The sequence below is a fragment of the Cyprinodon tularosa genome, unplaced genomic scaffold, assembly GCF_016077235.1.
Source record: "Cyprinodon tularosa strain WSP-4 unplaced genomic scaffold, ASM1607723v1 ctg430, whole genome shotgun sequence".
NCBI lineage: Eukaryota > Metazoa > Chordata > Actinopteri > Cyprinodontiformes > Cyprinodontidae > Cyprinodon > Cyprinodon tularosa.
Genome location: NW_024039153.1, coordinates 655,795 through 668,381, shown reverse-complemented (window position 1 = coordinate 668,381; position 12,587 = coordinate 655,795). Strand labels below are relative to the sequence as shown.

Here is a 12,587-nt window from a genome sequence, read left to right as displayed (position 1 = left end):
GTTTTAATTTTTTAAAACATCATAAATAGGATTATTTTTATTATGATTTATTTTTGTAATCTAAATAAAACATCAAAATTTACTTTTTTTAGTTTTTTTTTATATATAAAAAAAAAATAGCAGCTCGCCATTATTGGTTCCGTCCACGATAGGAACCAATAAAAGCGTTGCTGCAGCCGGGACATTTGGGAGATGCGCAGTTAACTTTTTGTTTGAAAAATACGAGCAAATGTAAATGTAACGAAAATTGGCTCCATCCAGGAGTTTTCTCCATGGCTAAAACTCCACTTATCACCAAATCAAACATACTAAGAAAACCATACAAAGAAAAATAGCTGCAAAAAAGACTTAGCACTGGTTATGTTGGGGCTTTAAAACTGATTTGTTTTGTTCCCTGCTAAAACAAAGTTTGTGAATTCAGTTAAATAATTGTTCAAATATATCTGTCATTTGTCTGTTTTTAGCTTTCTTCCTGTATGGGAAGCTTTTCCAAATTTGAAACATTAGTGCAGTGGTTTATGTTAAAATAAACCTTTGGGTAAAGTTGTTGCAAGTGGGTTTTTCTTGTGTTTCTTGTGAATTGGGTCTTAAATTTTTATTTCAAGTTGCATTAAAAAGTCTTGAATTTAACTTGTCTTATGCTGTAGGAACCCTGAATATCGCATATTGCAATATTTAGCCTCCTTGAATAATCGCAGGGGGAATTCCTCAACCGTGACAGCCCTAGGAGACGGTGCGTTTACCATTATCGAGTTAAAAGTGCCCAGTTTATGGTGGTTTTGATCTGAGGTCCTATCGCCCAGCTCTATCCTAAAGTCGTTTGTGTTTACTTATGAATTCGTCCTAAAGCCAGAAATCTGAGCTGCTAATCCTTACGTTCAACATCTTCTCCTGTCTTGTGTTTAGCTGCTCGAAATCCGGATGCAATGCGAGTTTAGCGAGGCCGACTCCCCCGATCCGGGAGGAGACCACACCCCCACCTCTGCAGTTCCCCCCAGCCCTCAGGAAGCTGAGCCTCCAAATCAGCTCTCTGCAGGCATCAACTCTTCTGAAGGACCCAGAGACAATATACCATGCCTACAGTATGCAGAAATATTTATTTTTGGCTACATGGGTTATGTATTTGTGAAGCTAGCTATTTACAAGAGAATAAATGGTGTCAACATAGTAATAAACCTAAAGGAAGTGATGCAGTCATCAGTTTATTCCCTCCGGGGCTGAGGACTGAAATGATCCCATCTATAGAGAAATCTTAGAAGTAATAAAGATGTCTGACAGTAACAGGAGGAAGGGGAATAACGGTGTGGCCTACCCTGAGGGGGATAATAACCTGCCGTGTGTTTGATGCAGGGTGCGGAGCTCCCCGCTGAAACAGTCTCCGGGCTACCAGGTGGAGCTGGTGGTCCAGCTGGTGTGGGTGAGCGGGGAGCCGCCTCAGCAGATCACCAGCCTGGCAGTCAACTCCTCCTACGGCCTGTAAGTTTCCACCTGGCATGTTGGCGCCACCTTACATCTCTGTGCATGGTTCCTGCTTACGTCTATAAAAGTCTGCACATTTTCATTGTTTTCTTCTTTTCTTTTTTTTTTTCTTGGACAAAATTTGCACAAAAACATTTCCTTTTTTTTTATTACGTTATTTTTTATTACGTAAATTTACTAGGACCACAAAATGTTGTGAAAAATAGGATAATTCTAGTGAATGTTGCTGTTTGTATAAATAAATAAATAAATAGTATTATTTATCGGTATACTTTAGTTCATAGCAAATATCAGTTGTTTATTATATGTATTTTTTTATGCTGCATTTAAGTGTCAAATACATTTTATTGAATCCCATTTTAGAGAAATATAACTTCTTTATGTTGGTCTATTATTAATAATTCCAATAAAAAGCTAAATGTTGGTTTTTAACATGAGGAAATGAGGACAGGGTGGAATGGAGGCTGAATGTGGCGTTTTAACCTGTTCTTCCTGCGTATCTAGTGTGGTGTTTGGAAACAGTAACGGTCTGGCTGTAGTGGACTACGTCCAGAAGACGCTGCTCCTCAGCATGAGTATTTCGGAGCTGTCCAGCCCATCCGACCCCTGCCAGAGGCAGCCCTGCTCCCCGCGTAAACCCCGCCAGCCTTCTGGAGGTGAGGAGCATTCCAAACAATTACACCTCGGTCTAATTTTTCTCCTGGTCGGGGCCTCGCTGAACATGAATCTCTCTGAAATGCAGTCCATGCGCGATTTGTTTGCTGCGGCTGTCGTGTCTCAGCTAAACCTGATCAGGCAGCTGCTAGAGGTGCTGGACGGGCAGAGCTGACACTTGGCAGCTGGCCTGACTTCACACCATGCAGTAGCTTCTCTCCCTCAACAGGGGGCATCACTCACAGGTTCTCCATCTGTTGAGTAGGATAGTGCAAAGACAGCAGAGAGCGGGCATGTCAGTAATGCTTCATCATAGCTCTGCCCTCACTGAGTTAGGAAATATTTTGTCTTCACTTCCCTGTTAAAAATCTTCTTTCTGCCTTTTTTTTTTCTTTTTTTTATCATAATGTTTGTCACTGATCCCTTCTCTTCATTTAAAGCTTTGTGTTACGATCCGTTTTTGTTAGAATTAAAAACTGCTAAACCCAATCTTTAACAGTTATGTAAAGGTGCTTCTGTTAGACTTTTAGGAGATTTCTGATTAGAGAAGAACACTTAAAACTCAAGGTGGGCAGCTTTAGAGCTCCTGGGGCTCTGCCCTGAAGGAAGTGAGAAGCGTTCCTTCTTCCACACCTGATTTACTAAGTTCTGCCATGTTTAAGGAAGAAGTCTCAAACACGCAACACAGCTGTCCATGGCTATTACAAATAGCAGTACTAAAAGATTAGTTTTCTCTTGAGGGATTGAATAGCAACTTTTGGAAAACCCCACGTTAAAAGCCCAGAGGAATTAAACAAAGTAGACCCTTACTCCATTTCCACTACCCTTGAAAAACTGATCCATGCCGAGACCGGTCCGAGCTCGGATCAGTTAACCAGGCCGAGCTCGGTTCTGACGACCGTTTACACATCACGCTATCTCGGTTCCTCGCCTCCTAGTGACGATCTGCGGTATTACTGCCAGCATTGAAGGAGGAAATCAAGCAGTTGGTGGCGGTAATGCACCAAAAGCTGTTTGCCAACCGCCATAAAACACAACAAGAAGAAGACGAAGAAGGAGAGAATCAAGCAAATCAAAATGGCGGCGCCCGTCACATTCAGAAAGTTATGCTGTACTTCGGTGTTTGCGGAGGGTCAGGCGAAGACGGCAACCTTTCGTGGATTTACTTGAGAAAGTAAAATTATAGTTATAGTTCTTCTTCTTCTGTTTCTGGAGGGGCAGTACCGCCAACTACTGGAATGGAGTGTGAATTGCGATGTGCAGCCAGACGGAGATGACGCGTTCTGCTCATGCGCTCTTGTTATCAGAGAACAGAGCCAGGGAAAAACCGAACCGAGCCCACCTCTGGAACTGGTCTGCAGTTAGCTGGGTTCGGTTGTGTCTAGCTCGGTTCAGTTCAGTTTGCTTTCCATTTACACACGATAAGTTATCTCAGTTACTGAGCTCGGACCGGTTTTTCAAGGGTAGTTTAAATGGGGTACCTGTTATCTGGAGTGGATGTTTTACATCCTGAATCAGCTGACAAGTCTTTCATAAAACTGTTTCTTTCAAACAGCCTCTCACACCTCTTTACATCATGAAACATCTGACTGATGCATAAGAAAACAAACTTTGAATCATTTCGCATTAAGTTGTTGTTTAGTCTTTTGTTTTTAGCTAGTTATTATAATAGCGATACAGAGACATATCAATGCCTCTCTTGGTCTGATCAGGATCAGACTCAACAGCAGATCTTAAAGGAATAGTACACCCAAAACATGATTAGCCTTCATTTTCTACTCACCCCCATGCTGAACAACACTCTGGAGTACTTTTTTGATATCTCAAATGCATCTGGAGATCTGGGAGGCTTCTTGCTGTCTGCTGACATTCAAATAATGGAGGTCTATGGCGCCCGAGGCAGAAAGGTCCATAAAAGTCCACAAAAAACGTGTCAATATTCCTCCATACTGCTCGTCCAATGTATTCCAAGTGTCTTGAGTTGGTAGCGTCCATAATTTACTCGAAACGAAGTCATTTAGAATGTTTTTAGAGCATAAACAGTAGTGTATAGGATTTCCTAAAAGCGCGTTCACGAGTCTACGGAAACCGCGGCAGACCAAACTAGATGAAAGTGCGCACTCAGCGTCTGCTCTTGATAATGCAAGCGTAGAAGAAGAAATGTGCTGTTTACCTGTGCAAAGAAAGAAACAACGAAAGAAAAATGTCTGAGGACTTCAGTGTTGAGGAAGAGCATGAGTTCTTTGCCGAGCTGAATGCGCACTTTCATCTGGTTTGGTCTGCCGCGGTTTCCGTAGACTCGTGAACGCGCTTTTAGGAAATCCTATACACTACTGTTTATGCTCTAAAAACATTCTAAATGACTTCGTTTCGAGTAAATTATGGACGCTACCCACTCAGGACACTTGGAATACATTGGACGAGCAGTATGGAGGAATATTGACACGTTTTTTGTGGACTTTTATGGACCTTTCTGCCTCGGGCGCCATAGACCTCCATTATTTGAATGTCAGCAGACAGCAAGAAGCCTCCCAGATCTCCAGATGCATTTGAGATATCAAAAAAGTACTCCAGAGTGTTGTTCAGCATGGGGGTGAGTAGAAAATGAAGGCTAATCATGTTTTGGGTGTACTATTCCTTTAAAGAATTTGTTAGTTTTTCTTTTCTTTTGGAGTTTACACGTCATATTTTCACATTTTTTGTTCTTTCTCATTTGTTTTTCACTGTTTTTTGTTGGTCTCTTTGTGTGATCTTTGATAAAGACATTCCAACTGCCACGTCTCACATGTCCAGACTTTCTAACGTGTATTCTCAGTCTGTGAAAAAACTGCGCTCCTCTCACTTCAGTAAGTTCCTTTGTGTCAGATTTCTTTTCCCCATTCTTCTCTCACAATTGTTTTGCTCTTGGAGGTTTTTTCCCTTGTTTCCCAATAAGATACACTCCCTGGTTTTGATATGCGATACGCACCTCAGAGCGACAATAAAGCCTCCTAATTTATATTTAAACGGTGAAATATGGGGCTACTAGAGCTGAGGCCAATAAAAGTAAATCAGGTGTTGTATCTTTCTACTGAGCTTTCAGTGTTAGTGGACCAGCAGTACCCACGTTGAATTTATCCTTTAATATATTATAATAGTAGCCCTCCCTGCAGAAACTCTTAGAGGACACCTCCCATCCCCAGTTGCATCAGGTGTAAGATACAGATTTGTTTTTTTGAGGGAGGTGTGCTGAGAAATTGATGGAATTCACTTTTTTTATCCATATTTTCTGCAGGACTTTGCGATTCTAACGACGCATCTAACAACTCAGAGGAGCGATGCAAATCCCCTACGTCAGGTAAGCCTCTTTGCTAAATCTTCTGCCAAAAATATCCTTTTTTTTTTTTGTAAGCATGTTTTTTCCCCAAATGCTATTTATCATCCAGGATCTCCCTCACCCTGCAATTCAGACGATGAACGAAAACAGAACTTCATAGAGAAGGGTACCGTATCTTTTAGTGCATGCGGCCTCCTAATTCCAGCAAATCATTAAAAATGGCTGAAGACGTCTGATTTGTCTTCTTTTCCCAAAACCTTATTTTTAGTGAAGTTAAAAAGCAGACGCTTTTCCAAGACGGTTGCCAATGACTTTGGTACTGTATCTTTCATGTGCCTCCTCTCTAGCTACTCACCGTTTCGCTCTATGAATGACGGCGCTCTAACAAAGCTGCGCATTTATCCTCTGCCAGTCTGTGCAAAACGTGCAAATTCAGGACAGATTTTCATTGGAGATGTGGATTATTGAAATAATCATGTTCCTTTATTGATTGCATGACAGGGTACCTCTCAGTTTTCTGTCTGTTTTGCAGATTTTCTATGCAAATTCTTATTTTCAACAAACCTTTACAGAATATTGCTTGGGGATGTATTTATTTGATGCTTTTTACTTCCCCTTCCCCCAAAAGAAGCATAGAAAATCTGCTTCCCTGTCTTAATATTTGTTCCACTAACCACTTGAATTTTAAAAAAGCTGAATTATTTTAGATCGTCGATGCTTTCCGACTTTCTTTTCCAGGGGTTCCAATCAGTGCAATCTTTGGGCTATCCACTTGGTTTCTCTTTGTTTCCACCTACTCTCTTTGCATAACAATGTTGACTGAGTCATAATTATCTTATTTCTCAGCTGCTTCTTGCTTCGTTTGACAGTGCGGCTCCTCTGCGACGCTTCTGTGCCTTATTTGTATTCTCATGGTGGATTTGAGGGTGGCTGTGGACTGCTAAAGGCAACTTTTGGGGATTCATTTTTTGGAACGGCAACACTCCTGGTAGCAGAGCAAAAAAATAAAAAATTTACAATTCTTGTTTTTTTTTTTGGGAATATAAAAATGTAGTTTCATGCTCAGTATCTTTGACATGAGCTGGAATACAATCAGTTCTTTAAATGTGATCGTTTTACCTCCAGAAACTAAAGCTTTTTATATGGACTTCATGTAAGACACCAACGCAACATGGTGCATAGTTATGAAGTAAAAAAAAAAGAATTAAACGAAAATTAAACATGTCACATTGCTTTAATAGATGCAATTAACTGGCCTCAAAGCCACCTGGGTAGAAAGCTGAATCCACTCGTTCCATATGAGAAGTTTGTTGGTTTTAAATCAACATAAACGCAGTTTTAACTAATCTTGAATTATGGATTAAATCAAAGCTCTGAGAATAATGTGGGGTATTACTGCAAACCTCTAGCAATACTGGAGGATCTCCAAAGATCCACAGATCAGTTGAGAGGAAGCATCTAGCAGCATGATGTGGGTTAGTTGTAGGACTGAAACAATTAATCGGATTAATCGATTATTGAAATAATCGTCATCTAATTTAGTAATCGATCAATTATTAACTGGTATATATAGACTCTAAAACATTCCTTTTGCTGACAGAGCGACCCAATTAGATCAGTAATTATATAAGATTTAAAACTAAAAATAGAAGAAGACAAGAAGAAAATCCTTTATTGTAGCCTCGTGAGACCATCCTGATCTCGCGAGCTTTCAAGGTTTCACTCGCTAATCAGTCTGGAGACTCTCCGTTGAAGAAAATTTGGAGCCGTTCACCAAACGAACGTCCAATCAGCGTTGGCTTTGAGGCGGGTTGAGGTGTGACGCAACGAGAAGCGCGACAGTTCAGTCTAAAGAACATGGCGGCTTCAGCCGATGAAACTAGCGTTAGCGTGGCTATCGAGCAAGTTTTATCGGAATTACAGAGTATTTCTTCACTGAAAGAAGAGCAAAACACTGCTCTGGAGGCTTTTCTCAGAGGAAAAGATGTTTTTGCTCTTCTCCCGACTGGTTTCACCAAGAGTTTGATCTATCAATTGGCTCCTCTGTTAGTACGTCATATGCTTCTTTGATCTGATTGGTTTATTTGGCCCGTCTATCACCAACATAGGCCAATCAGCTAACCAGTATTTTCGCCCCTTCTCAAAATTACTTCAACGGAAGGTTTCCAGATGGATATGCGGAGCAAATCCATCTGGCGGAGTCAGGTTAGCTTTATTGCCCCACAATGGGGAAATTGTGGCGTAATATATAAACATTTTGCATTTAAGATTTAAAAAAATTATATTAATAATAATAATTATGTCAATATGCTCTATCCAGAATTCCTCAAGTGGAAAAGTTTGAGTTTAACCTGGTTTAATTTCATAAAAACTCTTCTTCAAAGAATCTTTGGCTATCCGATTATTAATTGATTAATTGAAAAAGCGATCGACAGACTAACCCAGACTAATCGATTTGCAAAATCATTAGTTGCAGCCCTAGTTAGTTGTGCACTACTCCACCAAAACACATTCATCAGAATAACGCAAAACTCTCAAGAAAGATGACCAAAAAAGGGCACAAGCATAAAGTTTATATGCCCAGCTTTCCTCAGTTTTCATATTTTCTATGAGCGTAACAGTTTAAAAACTATATAATTATGCACTATTAAACGTTGGTTTTATAAAACGCCATTTTTTTTAGACTGTATAAGGCAAAACGAAAAAAGGTTGAAGGTCCATGAGTACCTTTGGAAAGCCTCAACAGTTGTCCTTCAGTTTATATCATCCCTCATTCGCTATTGTTTTATCTGAGCAGGCGCTCCATGTGTCTCCTTTTAAAAACTAGAAGTATTTGTTTCTGTTGCAGCCAAGATGTCGCGGAAAATTAGCTCATCTGGTGAGCAAAAGCCAGAGCTGGGTAAGCCAACACATAAACATGAAAGAACTCTGACTTCTTTTTTCCTCTATTTGAACAGGAACTGATTTTATCATCTTGTATTAATGTTGAAGCTGTGAAAGAAGAAGTATGGAAGTGTTGTTTGTTGCTCAGCAGTGTTTTTAAGTTCAACATAACTTAAGATGAACGCTGTCTGTGTCTGCCCTGGGCGTAGAGGAGAGGCTCCAGCGGTGGTCCCCTCAGGCAATTAAAAGGCGCTTTTGTAGTGTGAGAAATTGCAAGATGGCAGACAGGATGACCCGGAGGTTGAATGCACATAGAACTAAGTCAGACCCCAACCGATGTGAGTGGATCAGTCGTGTCATGACTACGGCTGGAGTGGGTTAACTCGTACTAATCGCCACAACCAGGGCTTTTACTCTGAAATTGGATGACTTATGACACTAATCCACTCACTATGATCTTTTCAAGGAAGTCCGTCTTGCATGAGTGGACTTGGCGTCCAAAATCCTGTCTTTCCTGTTTCTCTCTTGAGAAGAACTCGGATAAAGGGCGGTGTTTTCCACTCCCCTCTCTCAGTTCTTCTGTGGAGATCCCCTCAGTGACTTCTTTAAGAAGATAAAACTGTTTCTTCGACTGCAGCTTTCCACATTGAGGTTGTGGTCAGATTTGGTCTAAAAAAAATAGCAAATTGGATCAAGAAAAAACCAAAAGAAAAGCATATAAACACATCTCGATGTGAAAAAGCTTCAGAGGGTTTGCTCTATGCTGTCTGATTTTTACCCTTCTGATTAGATGGGAGGTGTGTTTATTTTCTGAACATGACTCTAACATTTGGGACTAAACTTCCTTGTGAATCAACAAAATTTTTCATTGAACTTGAATCGTTCCCTGATTTTTATCTCTCCTTTTATTTTCGTCTGCACACCTGCTGCCCAGATGGAAAGGATAACGCCTTCACTCGCTCACGTAGCTCGAGCGTAACCAGCATAGACCGAGAATCTCGAGAGGCCATCTCCTCCTTCTACTTCTGCGAGAGTTTCCCCAGGAAGTCGGACAGTCAGGTCAGCCCCTGTCTGTTAGTGGGGACCACCCAGGGCTCCGTGATGATGGTGGCCCTCAGCATGCTGCCGGGCGGCGACCAAAAGCCACAGCAGCCGGTTGGCTTTGCCTCCTGCGGTAAGAAACACACACGGTGTCACTCGAAAATGTTTATACCTCTTGGACTTTTTCAGGTTTTATCAGGATGAAAACATCATGATTTAATAAATGTTATTTAGATTTTATATAAGACCCATGCTGAGAAGTGTGTGTTTGTGGGACCAATCACAGCTGCTTTTTGTCTGCACGGGTTTGCGATCGTCCGACGCGTAGTCAGGATTTTTTTGAGGTGCACAGAGACAGATTTGACGGTTGCAAAGCTATGCGTCAGAAGCATAAATCGGCCTTTATCCCTTCCTTCTAATCGTTTTTTATGCTACTTGCCTTTCAACAGACGCCATGTTTGTGGAGTGCAAAGCTAGTAGTCTTTTGGTCAATAAATTCTCTAACCTAAACTATAAATTTACTCCATACTCCAATCTAACAACTTAACTTTTTGGCTGCTTCTTTAATCATTATTCTCCTTCTCTTAGGTTTAAATGTATGCATGCATTTATGCATTTATGAATTTTGCATGATTGGATGATAGATTAAACGTTTCTCTAGTAAAAGAAAGAATTAAGAAATAAAATAAATGTATATATTCTGTTTTCATTTGGAAATAAAATAATAAAGAAATTAGAATAAAAAGAAAGTTATAATTATGTGATTGATGCACTTATCTTAAGGATTTTATCCACACCCTCTGTAGTAATGCCGCTGAATTTTTCAGGCCCCCTGGTCAGACTCAAAGGAGACATCCTGACTATGGCCCTGCTGGATGCTGCTGGGACTCTGCTGCCCCCTACCTATGAACCATGGTATGACCCAAACGCCTCAGACGAAGAGAAAGAGAAGGTCCGGAGGCGCAGGCCGGCCACCCCTCCTACCTCACAGGAGGGCCACGACGCCCAATTCGCCGTCCTGTGTTCAGAGAAGCAGGCCAAGGTGGTGGCCATGCCCTCCCAAACCTGCGTCTACATACACAACATCACAGAGACGTCTTTTGTGCTGCGGGCCGATGTGGTGCAGATGGCCGGCGCTTACTGCCTCGCCTGTTTCTGTGCCAATGGTCACATAATGACTCTGAGGTATCTCACCTTTCCTGCAGCTGCTTTTCCTGTGTAGTTTCAATGTCTCTCATGAACGATCACACCTCTTTTTCAACAGCGCATTTCCTTACAATGTGTGATATGTGGTCAGTGATGCTGTGTAGAGAGCAGGAAACCACATCCTTTTAATAGCTGTTGTCTGATTATAGTTTGCCAAGCCTGCGACCTCTGCTAGATGTGAACTACCTGCCGCTGACAGACATGCGGATTGCCAGAACGTTCTGCTTCTCTAACTTGGGTCAAGCTCTGTACCTGACCTCCCCCACTGAGATCCAGAGGATTACCTACAGCCAGGAGACCTGTGACAACCTTCAGGTCAGACTGCAAGGATCAATCATTTTGGCAAACGGCTGATTGATTTAGCCAGACAGATCTGGTCACTTCATGATTTCACCCCTAAATTCATCATTGAAAACAATATTTAATACTCAGACTCCACATCTTAAAGGGGTGATAGAATGATTCTATACGGTATCTGGTCCTTCAGGTCTCTGAATAGGGGATGTAACATTGGTTGGGCTGAAAATGGCATATTTGCTGTTCTATGAGCCCTAATGCATATGGAGGACTGACTCTGCCATATTTAAAAATAAATACAGAAATAAATAAATGCTCAATAAATAAATAAGCATACAATTAATTGCCACCAAAAATACGATAAACAAATAAATGTAAGTAGAAATTAGATTATACAGTGAGACATAAATGTATATAACTCTTTTAATCAGCTTCTTATTTATTTGCCTTTGTAATATTTACCTTATTTTTTTGTCATTTATAATCTTCAACTTTATTTTTTTATTACTTATATTTTTAAGTATTTATTTATGTGCACGTTATAATATTTTTGTCTGTTTTATTCTTCCTTTGTATTTTTTTACCCTAGTTATTTCTTCGCCGCTATTTATTTCTGCCTGTCGTATTTACATTTCTGCCTCATTATGCAAATGAGGAGGGGGCGTGTCCTAGAGAGTCAAAAGTTGAAGGATTTTGGTCAAAATAACAAAATAAGATAGAATATACAGGTGCTGGTCATAAAATTAGAATATCATGAAAAAGTAGATTGATTTCAGTAATTCCATTTAAAAAGTGAAACTTGTATATTATATTCATACATTACATACAAACTCATATATTTCAGATGTTTATTTTGTTTAATTTTGATGATTACAAATGACAACAAATGAAAATCTCAAATTCATCATATCAGAAAATTAGAATATTACTGAAGACCAATAAAAACAAAGGATTTATAGAAATGTTGGCCAACTGAAAAGTATGAGCATGTACAGCACTCAGTATTTAGTTGGGCCTCCTTTGGCCTGTATTACTGCAGCAATGCGGCGTGGCATGGAGTCGATCAGTCTGTGGCACTGCTCAGGTGTTATGATAGCCCAGGTTGCTCTAATAGTGGCTTTTAGCTCTTCTGAATTGTTGGGTCTGGTGTATTGCATCTTCTTCTTCACAATACCCCATAGATTTTCTATGGGGTTAAGGTCAGGAGAGTTTGCTGGCCAATTAAGAACAGGGATACCATGGTCCTTCAACCAGGTACTGGTAGCTTTGGCACTGTGTGCAGGTGCCAAGTCCTGTTGGAAAATGAAATCTGCATCTCCAAAAAGTTGGTCAGCTGCAGGAAGCATGAAGTGCTCTAAAACTTCCTGGTATGTGGCTGCGTTGACCCTGGACCTCAGAAAACACAATGGACCAACACCAGCAGATGACATGGCACCCCAAACCATCACTGACTGTGGAAACTTTACACTGGACTTCAAGCAACGTGGATGAAGTGCCTCTCTTCTTTTCCTCCAGACTCTGGGACCTTGATTTCCAAAGGAAATGCAAAATTTACTTTCATCAGAGAACATGACTTTGGACCACTCACCAGCAGTCCAGTCCTGTTTCTCTTTAGCCCAGGCAAGACGCTTCTGACGCTGTCTGTGGTTCAAGAGTGGCTTGACACAAGGAATGCGACAGCAGAAACCCATGTCTTTCATACGTCTGTGTG

General features: G+C 40.7%; 1 protein-coding gene across 1 annotated transcript in view; it reads left to right on the top strand.

Moving 5' to 3' along the window:
• stxbp5b (syntaxin binding protein 5b (tomosyn)) overlaps positions 1–12,587 on the top strand; it is a 51,020-nt gene that overhangs the window by 31,633 nt on the left and 6,800 nt on the right. Inside the window, 10 exon segments of the mRNA XM_038299524.1 lie at positions 907–1,082; positions 1,351–1,476; positions 1,984–2,135; positions 5,408–5,470; positions 5,559–5,615; positions 5,718–5,765; positions 8,298–8,348; positions 9,267–9,506; positions 10,201–10,558; positions 10,729–10,894. Coding sequence (XP_038155452.1) covers positions 907–1,082; positions 1,351–1,476; positions 1,984–2,135; positions 5,408–5,470; positions 5,559–5,615; positions 5,718–5,765; positions 8,298–8,348; positions 9,267–9,506; positions 10,201–10,558; positions 10,729–10,894 — 1,437 coding nt within the window.